Source organism: Stenella coeruleoalba (genome assembly GCF_951394435.1).
Source record: "Stenella coeruleoalba genome assembly, chromosome: 3".
Lineage (NCBI taxonomy): Eukaryota > Metazoa > Chordata > Mammalia > Artiodactyla > Delphinidae > Stenella > Stenella coeruleoalba.
Genome location: NC_137148.1, coordinates 114998467 through 115019025, shown reverse-complemented (window position 1 = coordinate 115019025; position 20559 = coordinate 114998467). Strand labels below are relative to the sequence as shown.

The 20559-nt window shown below is 48.4% G+C and overlaps 3 protein-coding genes across 6 annotated transcripts in view; all 3 read right to left on the bottom strand.

The window, feature by feature from the left end:
- The window catches only part of KDM3B (lysine demethylase 3B), a 59340-nt gene extending 56122 nt beyond the window's left edge, over window positions 1-3218 (bottom strand). For all 3 annotated transcript variants that reach the window (XM_079915695.1, XM_079915694.1, XM_079915696.1), the window contains exon 1: window positions 2931-3218. In XM_079915695.1, the coding sequence (XP_079771821.1) occupies window positions 2931-3125 (195 nt within the window). In that variant the 5' untranslated portion in view covers window positions 3126-3218. The remainder of the gene's footprint in view (window positions 1-2930) is intronic.
- A 2347-nt stretch (window positions 3219-5565) lies between these two features.
- FAM53C (family with sequence similarity 53 member C) lies at window positions 5566-16697 on the bottom strand. Of its 2 annotated transcripts, none has more exons than XM_079915700.1 (5): window positions 16620-16697; window positions 12708-12937; window positions 12259-12316; window positions 10075-10859; window positions 5566-9146 (listed from the first exon to the last, which is right to left on the bottom strand). In XM_079915700.1, the coding sequence occupies exons 2-5, from the start codon at window positions 12783-12785 to the stop codon at window positions 8889-8891; spliced, it is 1179 nt and encodes a 392-aa protein (XP_079771826.1). In that variant the 5' UTR covers window positions 12786-12937; window positions 16620-16697; the 3' UTR covers window positions 5566-8888. The 2 variants fall into 2 exon arrangements, with proteins under 2 accessions (XP_079771826.1, XP_079771825.1); XM_079915699.1 differs by lacking the exon at window positions 16620-16697 and adding an exon at window positions 16166-16307.
- Window positions 16698-17171: 474 nt separating this feature from the next.
- On the bottom strand, window positions 17172-19637 carry LOC307184882 (oocyte-specific histone RNA stem-loop-binding protein 2-like; the record flags this gene model as incomplete). Its single annotated transcript, XM_079918645.1, has 4 exons — window positions 17172-17577; window positions 18427-18535; window positions 18681-18824; window positions 19456-19637. Coding segments are annotated over 4 exons (567 nt in total), but the record flags the coding sequence as incomplete, so codon positions are not given.
- Between the last annotated feature and the right edge of the window lie 922 nt (window positions 19638-20559).

Genomic DNA, 20559 nt, shown 5'->3' with positions numbered 1-20559 from the left:
CAAAGCTTCTTTGATAAGTGGAAGCTGGTAAAGGATGGAGACTGTTGGCTTTCCCGTGTTTATGCTTGGCTGTTTGACATTCTGCAAAACGCAAGTTTTGCTTTTATAACAAAAAAAGAAAAATCCACTATTTTTGGTTTGTGTGTTTATTTACCATACGTATATATGTGACGGTCCCAAGGTCTCTGCCACTTACATAGACCAATAATGAACCAGAAACACAAGGAGGACACAGAGTTAGAAAAGAAGTTAGAGGTAAAGGCACAAAAATCCATTAAACTAATTTTGAAACTAGACTTTTTTTTTTTTTTATCGCATAACAGGCCTATTTTGAAATACAAATAAAGCTACTATTCCATGAGGGGGAAAAAAAGCTGTTTATCCACTTAATCTAAAAATCTCAGTTATTTGTCAGCATAGCTTTGGTGAGGAAGATGCCCACCTAACAAACCGTTTTCAACAAAACTCTTGATCAACAAGATCCTGACTTATGGCTTTGGAACTGTTTTCCAAAAAAAAGCGTTCATTAATGGATCAGGACTACATTTTGGAAGATTTCTGGATCTAAAAGTATCTAGAAAGAGGATATTAATGGAGCCTAAAATTGCAAAGTGTTTTCAATCACTTCAAAAACTCATTCATTCAACCCTCAATTACTCATCCTTAACAGGGGGCGCCCTGCCATGCATTACTCAAAACTAAGCATGCCTGAAAACATCTTAAACATAACTGAATGAAAATCTGCCCAATCACAGGCCAGCTGCTTGCAAACTCCACCCTTGAGTACAGGAAGAACACTTTTGATTGGAAGACAGTTGTGTTTACTACGGGTGTGTGGTGCAAATTGGAAAGGCCCACATGCCTAGGGTCCAAAGGAAATCTCTTTAATGAAAAAGGAAAACAAACGGCCAGTTTTGATCCTATGTTAATTATTGTCATTAACAGAACCTCATCATCACAACAGCAATTCTTGAGCAATTTTGCAAGATGGTAAAAAATTTTAAAGGCTCTGAGTTTTGTTGTGGCTGTTTTCTCACCTATGTCCCTTGATTATACACACAAGACAAGCGTAAGAGTATTCTTAAAACCAAAACTGCCTTTGTTTTTATATGCATAAAGCTCTATGCAAGACCTCAACACAGTTGTAATATACACTTTGCTTTAATTTCCAAGAATCACTGCAACTTTTTACTTGGTTTGAGAAACCAATTCCAAGGGCAGTGGTAGAACTACTCAGTATTTAGCTTACTAGGTGTCCAGCATCTCAGTGAGCTTCAAAAACCTCTGCCCTTAGGGAGCCCAGCAAACAACAAAGTGAATGGGTAGCCATTTCAGGTGCAGAGCTCATTAGCAATTCATCTGATGGAGGAAACAACTAGAACATAAAACTTTGACTGAAACTCTAGGACAGACTAAGCCTTTGGTCAAAATATGCATATAATGGTGGATCTTACTTAAGTTTTGCATTTAAGGGGGTAGAGTAAATTACTGGATCTGAGAGGGACACCTCTCTCCCGTCCAAGCCTATAAAAAGCAATCTTCTAAAGAAAGCGCAAAGGAATTTAAATCCAAATCCCCTTTCTTAATAATCATCCTCACCCCACTATGTTCCTGTTATCTCTACAAATTCGCCCCACTGAAGCCTCATAAATGTCCAAGCAGCCTTTTTCTCATAGAGCATGGAGAAAGATCAAAGTGAACGAACTCAAGTAGCAGAAGCCTAAGCCAGCCACAAGCAAAACAACCCATAAAAGCTTGCGTATCAGGAAGAAAATTTAAAAAGCCTAACACCACTGATCAATAGGTAGAAAAACGAGCAACAGAAACCTGCAATATTAATATCAAATCTTATGAGTTCCTGTTTACAGCGAATAAAATATCTGCAGAAACAAGTTCATCAAGAAAATTTTCCTTCTGCCTGAACATCTATCACAATCCAAAAGAATCCCCCTATTTTTCACAGCCTTATCTCAACAGAGAAGCTAGGGCCGTTATCAGAATGAGGAACTAAAGAGGTTTGCCAAAGCTCAAAGGCAGTATTTTGCCGCCACATTAACAAAAATAACACAACATGATCCCAAATGCTAGTTAAGTTCTATTACTGAACAACTTTAATCACAACATACACCAAGACAAGTATTCAAAATCGGCCGAGCCCCAACACAAAGTTTCAAAACAAAACCTCTCCCAAGGTTTGGGGGAGTAGCCCAGCTACGAGCAAAAAAGTACCACCCAACAGCCCCATTCGGCTGCCAAGACAGATCTCAAACTTATCAAAAACAGCTACAACAGCAGCTCCTGTCACCCAGAAGCGCAGAGAGAAGAGCCTGAAGAGAATCCTGAGAGCTGGCCTTTCTGGAGACCGCCAGGCCGAGCCCGGCTCAGACAAGGAGGAAGTAACTGCCAGCTAAAACAGCCCCGAGCAGCTCCAACTGCAGCCTCTCCGTCTCCTACAAGTGCCCACATTCCCGCCCCACTCGGGGCTCCGGGAAGAAGGGAACAGGGCGCAGGTCTCCCGGGAGAGGCTGGGGACTACAGGTCCGCGTCTTCAAGGAGGCAACGGCAGCACCGGCCGAACTCTGAGGGGGCCCGGGAGCCCAGGGTGTGAGAGCCTGCTCCGAAGGCGTGTTTGGCGGGTGGGGGGGAAACGCTGAGAAAGGGGTCGCTCAGGAGGCGGGGCCTGCCGGGCGGAGGCAGTAGCTCCTAGTGCCCCGGCCGCCCCCCGGGGTAAACCGGGGCGCGAACCCCGACGCGGAAGCCATGCTGGCCAGAGCTCGGGGTGCTGAGATGCCGGCGGGGGGCGCTGAGGAGATCTGGGGGCGCGGAACTGGGTCACCCCCACCCCACCGCCCCCTCACAAAGGCCCCCGGGGAGGCCGCCCGCAGGCCGTGCAACCCCGGCCTCGAGTGCCCGCCTCGGCCGCCACTCACCGCTAAGTCCTGGGGCACCGCCCCGCTCATGGCCCGCACCGTGCCGGCCCGCCAGGCCCGAGTGCGCAGCGCAGGCCCCGGATCTCCACCCGCCGCCGCCGCCGCCGCGGGGACCGAGGCCGAGGACGAGGCCGCGGTGTCCGCGAACAGAAGCAGCAGCCGCTTGCCCACCGGGGAGGCCGCCGCGTCCGCCATCGCCAGGGCCGGCCAGACCCGCGCTCCCGCCCGCCGCCTCCCACCACCTCCGCCGCCGAGCTCCCGATCCGCCCGCAAGGCCTCCCTCCGCACCACCCGCGGCCGCGGCTCCCCCCCCCCAAACAGCCACCACCAACCACCGGCGCCGCGCAGCGCCCCCCGTGGCCGGGAGCGGAGCTGCAACCCGGGCCCCGCACAGCGCCCCCCGCGCTCCGGAGCGGGACGGCAGCTCCGGGCCCCTCGCAGCGCTCCTCCCCAACCTCCCCGGGGCCTGCAGTGCCGCCTGCGGCAGGGAGGGGAATTGCAGTTTCGGCCGGGGTGGGGAAGTGGGCGGGTCCTTCAGTCCCCCGTGGCACCATCCTGGTGCCATATTTCCTTCACGGGGCCCCTTTATCTGAGAAGGCTTTGGCTTACCCTCCTCGGACACCAAAGACTTTTACTGGACTGGGGGCCTGAGGGGCAAATTACCTAGAGAGTTGATATTTTGAGCTAAAAAGTTAGTGCCCCAATACCCCATTGATTTCCGAACTTGAAAATAGGCACTACCCCTCCTGTCATTATCTTTTAGGAAACTTTCTTCCCATTGGTCCATGGGACACAATTATCTTTCTTCTCACTGGTCCATAACATGGTACCATCCCATTCTATATTACCAATACTTCATAGGTTCCTTTCCAATTGACCAATGTGTCACACACCCATTGTATGTAATAATGCCACCCTTTACATTGGCTGAAGGCCAGCATGCTTCCAACATCTCAGTATTTTGACATAACCCCATGGAGCTTCTTCCCCTTCCAAATCAGCCAACGTTATGAAGTCCAGGTGTTTCTCAATTCAACTTTCAGGGGAATTGGAAAGAGACCAGAAGTATATACATCTTACCATGGAAGTAGTGGGGCTGGGGACAAAGAAAACCTCACCACTCCTATCTGAATTCACAGGCGTGGAAGATTGATACTCCTGTTAGAAAAGGGTCTGTAGAGAAGGGGAGATACAGAGATTTTTTTGCCTAGATTTTTATTCACACTGGGCAATGAGAAACCTAAGTCATTAACGTTGGTCATGTTAGAGACTAGCACAAGTTCCATGGCCTTATGGATGCAGAGTATATGTGGAAACAGATATAAACCAGAAAAAGGTCCAGTATTAATGCATGATTACTACCGTAAAAGTGCCCATTTTTTTTCACTGCTCTGACCTACAGACAGTTAAGAGCAGTAGAGTTTTTTCAAGACTTATGTGCCTACCCAGAAATCTGTCCATAGCCTTCTTTACCCTTGACCTACTTGTCTTCTAGCAAAAGTTGGGGGCAATAGGGAGGTACCAATTATTGACTTCAGTCAAAGTACAACATCCAGGGAATTCACTCTAGAACTAACCCTGTGGAGCACCAAGGAAACTTTTCCTTGGATTTTTTTCTCTCTATTCATTATAACTTCCATTTCCCATAGCTAACCTGAGGCCTGACTCAATGTTCTTCTGCACCAAGAGACACCTCTTAAAGCACACAGCCCAAAAATTGTAGTTGGTAGGAGAGAAACAGGGGTGAATCCATACATGACCTAGCTGCCTTGCAGCTTTTCCATTAAAATTCACTGCTGGGATTTTCTCCCACATGGAGCTCTAATTACTGTCCCACTGTCCAAAGCTGGCTTCTCACAGCACTGACACAGAAATGTGCCTAAGCCCAGGGATGGGAAGGCAAAGGTAAAAAAATTAATTCAACAAATATGGCAGATAGTTTTCATATGCCAGTAACTTCAAAGTGTTGGGACACAACACTGAATAAAAACAAAACCTTTGCCCTCATGAAGTTTATATTCTTTCCTATACTTCAGGAATGGAAAATAAAATCACATTTGCCTTCACAGAAAATAAACAGTAGAAAAACCCAACAAAAAAACTGAACAGAAAGGAAAAAAAGCAGAGGGAAGTAATTTTAGATGTTCAGGCTTTACCCCTGCTCAAACAGTAGGTGAAACAAAACAGCAGTTCTGAAGAAAGAACGAATCTATAATTCTGAGATTCTTTAACCACATGCTATTGTCCTAACCCCTCAAAGCCCTTCTTCCTTTGTTTCCAGGGCAGGTGACAACTCCCACTCTTTTTAGAGTGTTTTTTTCATCCCCTCAAAGTTCCTGCTCCAGGTAATCAAGCCAATCCTGTCCTCTTGCACACTTCATTGGTATTCATTGATGAGTGCCACCAATTTGAAGCAGGAAACTGGGTTGGAGGCTAAGCAACTTGACTCTTCTTGCTGCCTGGCAAGTCAGAACCACAACTGGTAAAAGAAAGGCTATGCCTTAGGGACAAGAGGCTCCTGCCTGGCTCTCTAAGCAACTATATTTCACCCACACACATTGGAAGAATGCTAACGTAGGGAGAAGAAAGGATGGAATAGAAATGCCTAAAGAGAGAGAGAGAGCGAGCCATACAGCTTCTTTCAGCAAATGAACATTCCACATTGAAGCATTAGGGAAAATACCACCTTCTAGAGCAAAAGAGAAGCTCTGCTGCTAGGATAATTTTCCAAAATCAGTATTTTCAGGATGGAGAAATTGCCTAGGTCTTTGGAATCTGAATTCTGATGACTTTATCTCCATCTCTCCAGGACAGAACATGTGAAAACTCTGAAAAGACATTCCTGGTCAAGGCTCCTATCATGCCTTCTCCCCACTTCCCAAAGCCTACAAACCAATCTAGACAAGTTTCTAACTGTACCATCAAGCATTTCTCAGGGAGCAAGAATGTATTAATACTTGACTTCACCCTGCTGGAAGTGAGTGGCAGGAGGGAAGAGGAGATGGGTATAAGTACCAGGGAAACAAGAGATCAAATCAGACTGCCAGAAATAACCAAGGCCTTAACAGAAGCTGGGCATAGGATATAACTACTGTGGCGCAAAGGGCCCAGCGACCAAATACTGCCCTCAAGGGGCAAAGGCCCAGCCATGTCATAGAAGAAGGGGCTGGAACAGTTAGGCGGCCTTCTCCCCGCTTCCTCCTTGCCTTTCTTTGTGAAGAGAGGAAGAAGACACTGTAGTACACAAGGTTGCTTGGGAAAATGGATTATTCTAATAAAACTTTATTTTTTCAAACACAGCCACAGAGGCAGGACCTCATGTTTAACATACACAGACTTATGGATTTTTTTAAAATATAAAACAAAGTTTACGAAAAAATTTTTTTCCACTTTTTGTATTTGTAATCCCATTAGCACAGGGACTTTGGCAGCAGGTGGGAGTGAAGGGCAGCTGGAGCTGCCACTGGGCAGTCACCGGGCACAGGAGGAGAGCACCAGCCTGGGAGTGGCTTCACTCACACACGCAGGAATACTCACCTACTGGTCAGCCACACCACACACACAACACAGATGCAGATGTCTACCCAGGGTCAACCACAGCCCGGCAGAGGTGTGCTCCACTCTGGGTAAGCCCAATATGTGAAAATCCAAAGAGTCAAAACAGCTAAAGTAGAGGGAGGTTGCTTGCTTTACAAAAGAAGCAATCACAGGCTGCTTTTAAATGGTCAGCAGTCCAAATGCATTGGAAAACAGCATTTGGTTTACACAGAACTGTTGGAACAGATCTACTGTGTAAAGCAAAATAAACCACTTCTCGAAAAGGCTTGTCCCAGGGCCACAGGTACTTAGATTGGGAAGCAAGATGATAGCTCCAGCTAGTTTAACTTTCCAGATCTTAAAGTAATGGAATTCATATATGACATCTACAGATCTTCTCCCCTAAGGATGGTGCCCTAGAGCTTTGGGGAACTCAGGGTGGAGGCAGAATTATTGCCCTCACTTCTTAAGCTTTGGGTCTGCAGAGACCCCACTGGCATTACCAGTGGCCTATTGTAAGCTGGCACAGCCCCTGTGTAGCAGAGAGCCCAGGGATGAGGATGCCCCAGGAGGAAAAGAAGCTGGCACCAGGGAAATTATGGCCTAAAGAGGGAAAAGAGCCAGGGGAGGGATGAAACCAAGGATGGGCAACTCCTGGGCTCATGGTTTCCTTAGATTCTCCAGAAAGCCTCTCTCTCAAGCCCCTACAGACCTAGTAGCTCACTGGTAACATTTGGTAACTAGCAGGAGAAGTGAAGGAGCCCTGGAAGGGTAGAACCTCTGAGGGCTGGAGGCTGAAAAAGAAACAGCCACCTCCTCTGGAGTGGAGGCGAGGAGGCTAGGGCCTCACTGATGCTCCTATCCAACATGTGGCAGACCCAGAAAATGACAGGTTCAATTCCACGAGGAAGAAAACACACAGACTTTGGTCTTCTTCCCTAACATGAGCAACTGGTTCCTTCAAAACCCTGGAAAAATGCCCTTCTCCCAATAATCAGGAAGGGCAGGTCCAATTTGGTACCGCAGGGTCTAAGCAAAGCTGGACAAAGCCTCACAAGCTATTGTGGCAGCAGCTTCAGTAGGCATCTCCACTGGAGCCAGCCTTACAGGGCTTCTGCAGTCCTTAAACCCACCACCATGGCCACTGAGACCCATTGCCCAGGCTCAAGTTGTGGCTGTGAAACAAAAAAAGAAATTCAATCCAACAACAAACTCCCAGCTGCTTCTCAAAGTCTTTGCTTTACACATCCTCAGCCAGTCCTTCGGTGAGCCTCAACCTCCCTGAGGTCTCTAAGGACCAATTAGAGACAAACATTTCCTAGCAGGAGTGGAAGACAAGCAAACTAGTATATGCTGACATCCCCTTCCTCTTTCTCAAGCAGGTCAGAAAAGAGGCTGGGCCTGGATCTTTTAACAATAGGTTTCTCTAAAGTTAGTGCTGGGGTGCCTGCTGGGGACTGAACACTACTTGCTGCAGGTCAGCCTCAATATAGGGCCTTCCTTCCTTGTTCTTGACCCTCGAAGGGCAGAGGGTAAGGGGGAAAAGGTCCCATCAGTAGGGAGGGAAAAAAAGAGATGGAGCCCTTCAGCCCTGCCTCAGTTGCCCACATATGCCTGCATCTACTTAGAGAGTGAGACAGGCAGGTTGTACACAGCCTAGGCAATCTGGCGAGAAAAAAGGCCAGCTCAGAATCAGTGTGGAGAGCCCTCTCCAGCCAATACTAGATCTATCTACGGGAGGTGTGGGCCTGAGGGAAAGACCATTAGCTGAGGTCATAGCACTTAAAAGACCCTGCTGTACCCCAAAACAGAATCCTCTGCAGAGCCATTGGTGCTAATGGATTACAAGCCTGGTTCCAGAGCTCCTTAGAACCTTGACTCCTTGAACAAGCCTGCTATCCCGTAAAAACCCAAGATCCATGGTGCTCTGCCGTTACGGAGCAACTGCCTTCCTTCCCTAAGGCTACCCAAACACACCTTTCCTCGAGCACTCTCATGCACGCACACACTCTCACACAATTTCTCAGAGGAGGCTGAATGAACCCCCCACCCTGGCCAAATTCTAAGACACAAGTGCCCTTTGAAGCAAAGGGGCTAGTGAAATTCCCCGAGCTGGGGTCAGGAGACCCCTTCCTTCCCTGCCCATTGCTTTCTCGGTGGCAGGGATACTCACACTCAGGGCCGCCATGGTAAGGGCCTGCTCTGGGGCTGTCCCTCCCGCCACCAACTCCGTTTATCTTGTCCCAGCCAGTCTCTCGGCATGGTCGAGCTTCCTGGAGTGAGAAGATTTCCGGCTGCCCTGAGTCGGAGCCCTCCACTCACCCCCATTCCCAGGCTGGGCCCCCGGCCTTGGGACCTCGACACTTGTTAGTAGCCATAAGAGAGTCAGTCTGTGTGGCCCCAGGAAGTAGCCTCTCAGTTTTAGTTCTCCTCAATGAGATTCAAGTCCAGGTCCCCAAAGTCCTGCTGGCACAATGTCCGCTTGCTCAGTGCCTGCCGGCCCCACCGCACGGACCCCTCCTCCTCCTCTTCGCTTTCACTCAGCACCTGGGAGGAATCCCCAATGGGGCTGCAGGAAGCAGAGAGGTGTGAGGGGCTACAGGCCATGAACCACGGTGGAGAGATACTGCTGCCTTCCCGGGCTGTTTCTTGGAGACAGAGACCTCCTGAGTATGGTTTCTGTCAAACAAACAAACAAAATTAAGGCAAAGAAAGATGCTAATTTCCCAGAGAACCCTGGCCCAAGTTGGATTTCAAAGTACCCCTCTCTTAGTTATCCTTGAAAGCAGGAGTCCTTTCTGTTAGGGTGAGGTCGTGAACTCCCTGATAAAATTTTGAAAATTCAGTGTATGTGCACATTTCTTTGAGGAAAGTGCCCATAGTTTCGATCAGATTCAAGATTAGAAGCATGTTTATAAACTTCATATGGACAGGAATACTGTCTGCTTGTCTCACTCCTGTATTGCCAGTGCCTAGTCAGAGCCTGGTACATAGTAGGCATCCAACACTGCTTGCTGACTGGTTGAATGAATGACTCTATGAATAAGTCCTCAGAAAGTTTTATGACCCAGTGGTCTGGAAGGAAGAATATGAAAAAAGTGGGCAACTGCCTACAACAACTGCACTCACACTGGGAAGTCAAAAAACCATTTGTTGAGCAGATGAATGATGCAGAGCCTGTTTTGCTTAAGCCCTTACAGACCCACATGAAGCAGTAAAGGGCAAGTGACAAAACCAGCCTTGCATGAGGAGGGGTGGGGCACTGATGACGGGGCTTTTGTGGCTCATGCATTCTCAGAGAGGACGGAAAGTGTCTCTAGCAGGACAATCTGGGATCTCTGTTGGAAGGTTTAACATGGGTCTCACCCCAAGTTTCTCTGGAACCCTCAGGACTGAGAAATTTCACAGGACATGGGACTTTCAATGATAAAACCAGAATAATCCTGGGCAAATCGGGATGGTAGATCACTCTCAGCAAAAGCTCAGACAGAAAGGAGCTCCAAGGGAGGCCCTGCCAGGAGGGCCTGGAGCTAGAGGACAACTCACAGGTGCAAATGGAACAGTCCCCCTACTCCCATCCAAGCTTCCCTAGTCCTACTGGTCCCACCTGATTCATCTTGTCAAAGTCCAAGGAAGGCCGCAGCCGCCGAGGGTCCTCCTCGTGGCGCCGCTTGACTCCAGCTTTGCGGGCATCAAGATCACAAGGCTGTGAGCGGCTTCGGGGAAGATTGCGCAGGCCTCGAGGTCTCCAGGGCAGCTCTGGGGAGGATGCGGGGGAGCTCCGGGCAGAGGGCAAGAAGCGGCTTGCCTGTGGGCCCAGGCTGGGTGACAGGGAGAAGCGACGCTGGGGTGGGCAAGGTGACAGGGACTCAGCATCACTCTCCCAGGAGCCACTTTGGGGGGAGGTGGCAGAGGGACGAGAAGAATCTTGGGCCAGGGCCAGGCTGAAGAAAGGGGGGCTGTAGGGTCTGTGGGGTGGGGCACATTGAGAAGAGGCACTGGGAGCTTGGAGGAACCTGAGGCTGGAGACCCGCTTTGGGGGGCTCTGGTGAGGCACCTGCGGCCCACCCCCTCCACCACTGCCCCGGTGCTTGATGGGAGTCCACAGCTTGGAGGGGGCGGGCCGCCACACCGGCTGCCAGCGAGACAGGTCCACGGGCACTGAGAGTGAGCGGCAGTGCCTCTTAGATGGAGGGGCAGGGGGCACAGGAAGCTTTTCTGGGTCTGGAGGCTCAGGGCTTAGGACTTGGGAGAGGGGCTGCTCCTGTGGGGAATTTCCTGGGCTAGGTGGTCTGAGGTGCAGGCTCAAGCCTGAGGGGTGGTAGCTGAGATTGAGGCTGTCCTGGAACTCAGCACAGGAACAGTGGGGCAGGCCCCTCCAGGAAGCACCTTCTGGAAGGCATTCATAATAAAAATAATATTAATGATAGCTAATATATTTTTAAGAGCTTACTATGTGCCATACAATGTGATGAGCACTTTATGTGAGGTTTCCCCAAAACTTCATGAGTTAGGTACTATTATTACTACCCCCATTTCACAGATGAGAGAAGTCCAGTAACTTGCCAAAAGTCATGCAGGAATCAAATGACCAAAAGCAGGGTTCAAAACCAGATTTGTCTGATGCTAAAGCTGCCTTTTAACCAGCATACTATATTGCCTCCAGTATGAGGAACCACCTGAAACTTAAAAAAATATAGTCTCATATACTGCCTGCTGCTCCCCGTCAAAGGTGGAATGAGTCAAGAGAAGAGAACGTGTGAGAGCCATGCTCATCCCTCACTCTACTCCACCGAGCTCTACTTTGCTCCCGCATCCCCCAGCCCGGAGTTGTGAAAAGCAGGCCTATGCTCTCCGTCCTTAGCCTTTCCCTTTCCTATGTGTCAAAGCACCAAGACAGGAGGTAGGTGATCAAGCAGGTAAGAGATCATTTGTATTTCTAGGGAGGGCAAGTAGGGTGGGGAAGGCCTTTGCCAATGGAACCCATGCTTTGGAAAAACCCTAAGACTGCTCGTGTTCCTTTGTGTCTCGCCACCCACAAGGAACATACTTATAGGGAAAGATCTTCTAGCCATATTATGATTAGTTTAAAAAAAAAAAAGTGCCAAATATACAGAATGCAACCTTTTGTGTTAAAAGCATGGGAATAAAAACATTTACATTTATATTTGCTTCTATCTGTATAAAGAAACTCTGGTTGGATAGACAAGAAACTAATAACAGTAGTTACTTTTACGGAGGTGATGGGAGCTGGGTGCAGAGGAGAGAGGAGAGGAAGGGGGACTTTTTTCAGTATAATGTTTTTGCTGTTTAAAAATTTTGGAAATGGGAATGTACTGCCTACACAAAAAATTAGATTATAAAAGTTCCTACAGGGGCTACCCTGGTGGTGCAGTGGTTGAGAGTCTGCCTGCTGACGCAGGGGACACGGGTTCGTGCCCCGGTCCGGGAGGATCCCACATGCCGTGGAGTGGCTAGGCCCGTGAGCCATGGCCGCTGAGCCTGCGCGTCCGGAGCCTGTGCTCCGCAACGGGAGAGGCCACAACAGTAAGAGGCCCGCGTACCGCAAAAAAAAAAAAAAAAAAGTTCCTACAAGACTAGAATAAGACCAAACTAAACAAGTAACTTCCATGCTGGTGCAGTAAAATGGAGACAAGCGCCAATCTCAGAAGGTGACCCTGGCAAGAAAATTGTGGATGCAGGCTAGCTAGTCCTGGTTACTGAAAACCAATGAAAGAAATGCGTGGATAGAGGCATGGGCATACACACAAATATACACATCATGTCTTACCAGACACAAGCTGGAAAGGATTCCCACAGTTGGAGATGTCTACATGATCAGGCAAAGGCTAAGAGACAGAAAATATCCATCATGATTCAGGATCAGAACAGAGTTCCAGGAAGCCCTCTTCAGCTCACCCCTGCAATTCATGGGCTACAGGGATGTTAGGAACTCCTAAGTGTTCTCTTCTTCTTGTCCTCCCAAAGTTAGTGAGTAAAATAATCCACGTCTTCCAGTATCTCAAACCCTTTTCCACCCAAATTTTGGTGTCCCTTTTATAACAGTGAAGAAAATCCCTGCCCCTTCCTTTTGGGCTGGGTTTTGAGCCTTTAGTGGGCTCTTGCAATACAAGTACCATGATTCACACAGCACAGGACAAGGGTGAAGTAGTAACAACAAACAGCCTCCGAAAAAAGGGGGAGGGGGGTCGTAGAGAAGCAGGAAGACTGGTCTTTTACCAGACTGATGCTGAAGCGTGTGCATTTCAGCTCATCCAGAGTCTGCTTCTGTAGCTGCTCAGTGATCAGGGTTATCATGATTCTCCCCGGAATCTGACTTGCACACTTTGGAGCAAATGATGGATGTCTTCCCTGTTGTTCTTCCAGACCTCACTCGTGAGCCGTCTTCTGCCACTGCAGCACCATTCTAGCACCATTGGGACTTCCCTCTCCAGTCATGCCTGCTGAGTCTGCCAATTACAGAGGGACCAGCCCCAAGTGATATTAGAGATGTATCTAGTCCAGAGATGGAAAATGTATGGCACACATACCACAGCATCCCTATGTCAGGCCTCTGGCAGACATCATTAATTGATCACAGCTTTTTCCTGCTAAGCCTAAACATAGCCTCAGAAACATTCTCAACCTGACACTCCGGATAACCAGTAAAATGAAATGGAGTTGGCAAGCAAGTTGAAACCTATTTGCCACTCCTAACCTGGTTCATGCTCTGCTCTGCCTACCCAGAATACTAGCACCACTTAGAAAATAGCTCAAATGAGAGAGATGCCCAAATTGTTATTTCCATCCTGATTAGTCCAATATTTTCTTTATCTTCCAGTCATAAGCAAAGAGAGGTAACCTTTTCCTAAACTACAGAAAGAGTAATAGGGAACAGAACGGTACAGTGGTTGTAGGAATGACTTTCTGCTTCAAACCAATCAGAATAAACAAGGTATTATGTTCTCCTTTAGCCTGAACAGCTGATATTATATTATTGTTCTCCAACAGATACTGTACATATTCTCTTATAAGAGGATAAGGAAATGCTACCGAGGTAATTCCATTTACATTTCAACTCTATAGAGTTTAAAAACAACAACTCTGACTTCATTGACTAAGTTTTTAGCCTGATTTGACTCAAAGACCATGAATACAATTAATCAAGACTCCTTCTCATGGTCAATTATAGTAGAAGCAAACTATTTCTATCAGAGGACAGGCTTCAAGCCCACAAAATTGCCTGAGGGGCCTCGCTCAAGGGAGGAGGGGAAGTTAACCTAATATTTCCATACTGTTCTGCCTATTCCCAGAATGACCAGCAGGCAAACAGCACACCAGACAGTGGAAGTAGCATTTGCTAGCAGAGAGAACTATCAAGAAATCAAATCTAGATCCGATTTGGTGTGATGGTCTTGGCAAATCATCAAACTTTTCTTTGCCTCAGTTTACCCATAGGAAAAATGGGCAGAATAATCTTAATATGTCACTGGGGGCTTCCCTGGTGGCGCAGTGGTTAAGAATCTACCTGCAGGGGACACGGGTTCGAGCCCTGTTCCGGGAAGATCCCACATGCCGCGGAGCAACTAAGCCCGTGCACCACAACTACTGAGCCTGCGCTCTAGAGCCTACGAGCCACAACTACTGAAGCCCGCGCACCTAGAGCCAGAGATCCGCAACAAGAGAAGCCACCGCAATGAGAAGCCTGCGCACAGCAACGAAGAGTAGCCCCCACTCGCTGCAACTAGAGAAAAGCCCGCGCGCAGCAACAAAGACCCAATGCAGCCAAAAATAAATAATAAATAATTTATTAAAAAATATATGTCACTGGGACAATATAACACAAATATCAAAATGTAAAAAGTATACCACCTGCCCTGTACAAATCAGGAGTTCACAAAGACTGCCATTTCTCACCCCTCCTATTTGTTGCTCTACAAAGCCTCAGAATGCCACAAGTGATAATATTAGGATGAAGAAGGCAATTGCGTTCATCTATTTGGCTGGATGTCAACCTCCCTCACCTGCATACCAAGAGAAGCCCAAAAGGCTTGACCTTGAGGGCAGATAACTTTCTACCTTGGCAAAAAAAAAAAAGAGGGAATCCTCTCTACCCAATTCCCACCTCAGAGGGAGGCAGACCACAAGGAAAAGCAAAGAAATACACCTCGGCGTACTTGGAGTTCAGGGAAAAACGTTGTGGAAGTCAATCATCACTATAGTTAAATAACATTTTCATGCATAATCATCATTACCACCTTGAACAAAGTTCCAGCTTCCTGAGTGCTCCCTTCAGCTGCTTCCCCTGTTCTTGTAGAAGCTAAAGCTTATATCACTTCTGCTCTTGGTTTCTTAACTCTGCCCTCAAAGATCAACCAGAGAGGGAACCTAACTGTAGGCTTTTACCCTCAGAGACCCCAGGCCTCAGGCTGACCAGCCATGAGGAGCAGGGAGTGAAGCAAACTCTTTCAAGCTTTTCATGAGGCATCTGGCCAAACAGCAAACTTCCAGCCCTCTCTGGGATCAAGTGAAGAGAGTGATTTTGTGTTTTTCTGCATTTTAATTGTTGGGATGTGGCCACACACGGCGGTAATTGGAACAATGCAGCTACCACCACGCAACTGATACTCTCAGTCTGAGTTTCCTAAAACAGGCCAGGCTGAGAGGGGGAACAGAACGGAAGCCATAAGGAATCAAACCAGGACACAAAAGAAGGCAAACCAGCTCCGCGAGGGGCCTCCTCTTTCTCAAGCAGGCAGAGGAAAAAGTATAAGAAGCCCTCTCTTGCCGCCTTCCTTCCCCTTCCATTTTGTGTATCTGAGGGGCAGAGACAGCCCTGAACGTTCACTAAGCAAGTTAAAACTTCTCAGCTTAACAACTGGCACGGGGGCTCAGCCCTACACAGAGCAGCAGGCTGCTAGGCCCTCCCCCAAACCCCACCAGGCCCAACTCTCAATCCAGGCTTTCTCTCCACCATCAGCACCACCCCCCCGGCAAATAAAGGCTGGACCCCCACCCCACTGGGTGGCAGTAACCCCTGACATTACGGTTTCAGGGATGCTGAGGTTGTGCTGAAACCTCGATAACCTAGGATCAAGTCAGGCCAAGGGAGAGGAGAGTCACAAACCCCTGGGGACCTTCCCCCCAGGTCCCAGTCCCACAGCTCTGGGGGAGACTGAAGGAAAACATGAGGGAGGCATGAAGGTACATGAACAGGTATGTGGGGACCTGACTGCTCTTCCTCCATATGGCACTGAGGGGATAGGGCTGACAAGTGGGGATCACCCCTCCCCCCACCCCACTGAAGAAGCAAAAGGCTAGCCCCCCCCTCCAATCTTCAACCTCTCCCTTGGTTGCCCTGCCTGTCCCCGCGGGGTGGGGCATGGGGCGTCCGCTGGCTCCTGGGGGGCGGGGGGCGCCGGGGCACGCTTGCGGGGGGCTGTCGCTCGTCTCTTCCCAATCAGCTTCCATCATCTGGCCGCGGGAAGCGAACTCAGGACGCAGGGTATGGAGAGGGTCTGGGACTTAGCGCTCCGCCACCCCCTCCCCCACCAGGTCCCGTGCTCTCCCAGCGGAGGCGGCCAGCGAGGCCGTGCCTCGAGGGTGGACGGGCTGGGGGAGGGGAAAGAGGGAAGGAGGGAGGGACGGTCTAGGTGCCCGCCCCGAGGCCCCAGCGCCACCTGCCCTCCGCCACCTACCGCGGCTCCTCCTGCTCCCAGGGCCGCGGCCGGAGCAGCTCTGAGCGCTCGGTTCGCCCCACGGTGCCCTTAAAAGGCGCCGGCCCGAACCAACGGGCCCCTGAGGAGAGTGGAGAGATCGCTCCGGTTCGCAGAACGCCCCTGAACCGTCCGCGGAGGCTCGAGACCCGCGTCGTTTCTCTCGCAAAGTCTTTCTTGGAGAGCACAGTCAGGAAGACGCCCGGTTCTTTAATTTAGCGATGAGGGTGGTTTCCTCCCTAGCGAGTCACCCCCTGCAAAATATTGCAGAAGGTGGACTGGCCCAGTTGGAGGCAAATCTCAAAACCCCCGGGGGAGGCCGTGTCGGTCGAAGGTAAACAAAGACATCGCCCCTGCCCTCTGTTACTACATCGGCCCCTGTACAGCCCCCAACACGGTTCCGGCGCGTAACGGAATTAGCCAGGATTCCTCTCACCTGCTCTCCTACCCTCTAAGGCCGCCACTCTGAAGGAATCCCCCTTCCCCCAGCAGAGGACCCGTCCGCGGCGTGAAGGTTTCTGGGAAGTGTAGTCCAAGCGCCGATTAGGGCCTGCTCTGAGTCCCGGGAGCCCCTCTTCCAGCTGCCGGATGGGCTCGAACGTTATAAACCCAGGATTTACAACGGTTGCGGGGCCGTTCCCACTTGGTTCTGTAATTAGCCGTCACCCAAAACACCGTAAATCTGACGAGGGCCCAGGGCGGTTCACTCCTTCTCCTCCCTCTACGCCCCCCCCCACCCCAGCAGGATGAGGTAATGGGATTGTGATTATGACATCATAGGCGGTTCAGTTGCTTGCGTGGGGGAGGGGGGAGTTCGGTGGTTACAGCTGGACCACTTTCCTTAAGACAAAAAGGGAGGGAGGAAACAAGCAGCTGGGGAAAAGATGTTGATGGCGCTATACTTCCTCTTCAGGAAGAGGAAACCACCTTTTATTAAATTTCCACCACTACCACCACCTCCCACCTCAGCCAAAGTTTAAGTCCTTTTTGAAGAGACTGAATGTAGCCGTTAGCACGTGAAGAGGTTGTGGAACAGCTAGGTGGTTTCTGGCTCTTATGTAAATTTGAGTCTCAGCCAGCAAAGAAGGTTTAGAGAGAGGGTAAAATATGGGAAGAGGAGAGGTTTTAAACAATGCCTTCGTGTTATGATCTCTTTGTAGGACAGAGTTTTAGATCTTTTTTAATCGATTGTTAAGTAGAAGTAGTGCAAGTAATCTTCACTATTACATTCAGCAACGAGTCCCGTGAAAGATATGTTTTCCCTAAATATTTTGTGTCCCACTCAAGTCTGGGACAGATAAGTAATTGTGATCGGCTAGAAGGTAGAGCCAGTGGTGGGGATCTTCCTCACAGAACCAGGGAAGGGAGGAGACAGGAGCCACCAAACCTGCAAACTGGAAAAGAAGAGTAGAGGGAAAGTGAGGTAGTATCAAGAAAATGGGGGGGGGGATGGGAGATACACTGCACATTTGTTTGCCCTGCACATTTCCCCTTGGCAAAAGAAGGGACAGGGGCCGTGAAGTGTAGGAGACATGGTTTCCAATAATTGCTGCTATGGAGCACTTACGTGCCAGGCACCGTGCTGCATACTTTAAATATGTATTCTCATTTTTGTTTACAATCATCAAATGAGACAAAATCTCCTTATTTGTTGGATTAAACAGCAGGAGAGGTTAAGTGACTGCCCGTGTGGTGGACAAAAGCAGTATTAAAAAGCAATCTGACTCATAACATTGTTAACCAACTATACTCCAATATAAAATAAAAAGTTAAAAAAAAGCAGTCTGAGGTTCTAAAGCCCTTGGTCTTCACCACTTGGTGATCACCCTTTTTATTTAATAACAAAATACCATGCTTACTAAAGTTAAGTGATTGAGAATAAGAAGTTAAGTTAGCATTGGCGCATTTGGAAAACACTGAAAGAAACTGAGACACTTAAAACAACTAAACCCTGCAACTCAGGTTTCATGTCTCCTTTCAAAGGAAGATGACACCCATTTCATCACGTATAAAACAGCGCCCCCAGTGCAGCCCAACCTGTCCCCCATTACTAACTATAACTAGATTTCTTTATGCCACTTTTGGTTCAAGGTTTTTTACTCACGTCCTGCAATTTTTTCTTTCTGTCCCATTTCCCTTCTTTTGTTCTTGGGCTACTACCTTGAACCCCATCATAACTGTGACCTCTTGGGCCAGATCCCATCTCTGACCCTGCTCCAGTGGGTTTTAGCAGAGGATACTACCTGGGCTCCCTTCTGTTCTCCATCCAGATTCTCTGAGGGTTCCAGGGTCTTGAGCCAGTCATCCAAAGGGGTAGAATCCATTGGCTCTAAGAGATTGTCCATTCCCCACCTAAGAAGGCAGCAGAGTCAGAGGAACGTGCAGCTCATTCAGACTCTCCCTTTTCAGCCAGTGAAAGCTAAACCTCTGCAAAGTGGGGAGAGGTAGGGCTTAGTCCACCACTCAGGGAAGGAACAAGGAATAGTAGTGCACACACCCCTCAGCCTGCAGAGGCTGGCTGGGGGGGTCCCAGGAATGTAGGGCTCTTCTCCACTGCCTGATCTGGGCATCCCAGGAGCGACGGCTGTACCTCCTGTTCTTGTTTGGTGTTTGAGGGTGAAGTCCTGGCTGTCGCTGTGCCCTGGCAACAACATATATGTCAGACTGAGGTCAAGGTGAAGGGGCACAGCTCACTGCTTATCATGATGAATTAGGAGACTCATTAGGGATTCTCTGATAATGAGGTAAGATCAATGCCCACAATCCAAAGAAAATCTTTAAATTAGATTAAACATCAAAATTCCCAATTCCCTAATATTCTTTCTTCTGGGAAGGGTAAATTAGATATTCCAACTCCCTCAGAAGTCAAGAGAGATATAAAAGAAAATATTTGACGTCTCTTTAAAGTACATTCTACCTTTTCATACATTAGTTTGTATGTATGCATGTAAGCTTACATGTAATTAGGCAAGTATGTTGTAATAAGCCAAGTCAGATGGAGGCATGAGGTGAAAATGGATGGAAGAAAAAAAATTTTCATTAGCAAACATGGATAGAGCTTTAAAAAGTCTTATGGCCCACGTATAACTTGTTCCATTTGAAAAAAAAAACACTTGGAAACTTATCTGGGGGGCTAGACTGCTGGATAATTTATTTTAGTAATGCTACAACTTTGTGGGAGCATTCAGATTCTAGTATCTTTCCATCATCTGATAGTGAACAAAAGCCACGTGGTTGACACTCTTGTTGTAACTACCCACAACTGCACTCACTTGGGGACCTGCTGCAGAAAGCACTGGTAACCAGGTGTGCGCTTGCCATAATCTATCTGCTTTTGCCGCCGCTGTAGGACAATTGCATCTGTCTCTACCTCCCACCTGTGAGGAAATAGACAGTCGTCCCATGAAGTGTGATGATGGTCATCAAAGCGGAAACCAACTCTTCCCACATTCCGTTAATCCCCAGCCTGATTGTCAAACTCACCTGGCATGGCAGGGCTCTGTACTGACTCCCACACTCACCATCTCTATCCTAGAGGATAAAGGCTCTTCACGCACCTCCTTTCTGGGGAAGCAGATTCTACAGATGAAAAGGGTATTAGGATAAAACCCAGCTACTCTCAGCCACTACCACTACCAAGATCCTGACACCAGATAAAGGTTGTATTTCTCACTTACTGTCTCTCAAAGATTAAGGCTGCATTTCTAATTCGTTTCTTAAAGTGTGGTCTGCAAGCCATCTGTCTGGGTAGCACCTGGGGGCCTTGATAATTCCTGAGCCCTACTCTAGACCTACTGAATTATCACTTTGGGAACATGTATTTTAAAGAGCTTCCAAGGTTGTTTTAAACATTTTTATGGAAAATTTCAAATATACAAAGAGAACAGCGTAATCTCCTGCAACTCAAAGTATGGTCCCAGTACCAGCTGCATTAGCATCAGCTGGGAGCTTGTTAGACGTTCAGAATCTTGAATTCTTACCCAGATCTACTGAATCAGAATATGTATTTTAACAAGATCCGCAGGTGATTAGTATGCGGGTAAAACTTTGAGAGCACTGATATCATGTACCCCCTAGCTACCCATCACCCAATACTCACGGCCAATCTTGTTTCACCTATACTCACCACCACTCCCACAGGATTATTTAAAAGCAAATCCCCAACATTAAGAATAAATTCTTAGTATCACCTAGTCAATGTTCAAATTTCCATAAACAACCAAAGTTTGGTATCCTCTGGACTGTGATAAGGATTACGCCAAGAGATGATTCAACTCTCCTACTTTCCTTGAAAAGGAATTCCCTTTACCGCATATAACCTAGCGTCTCAGATGCTGCGCGCTTAAAAGGGACACCGACCCAGGAAAGCTCTTGGA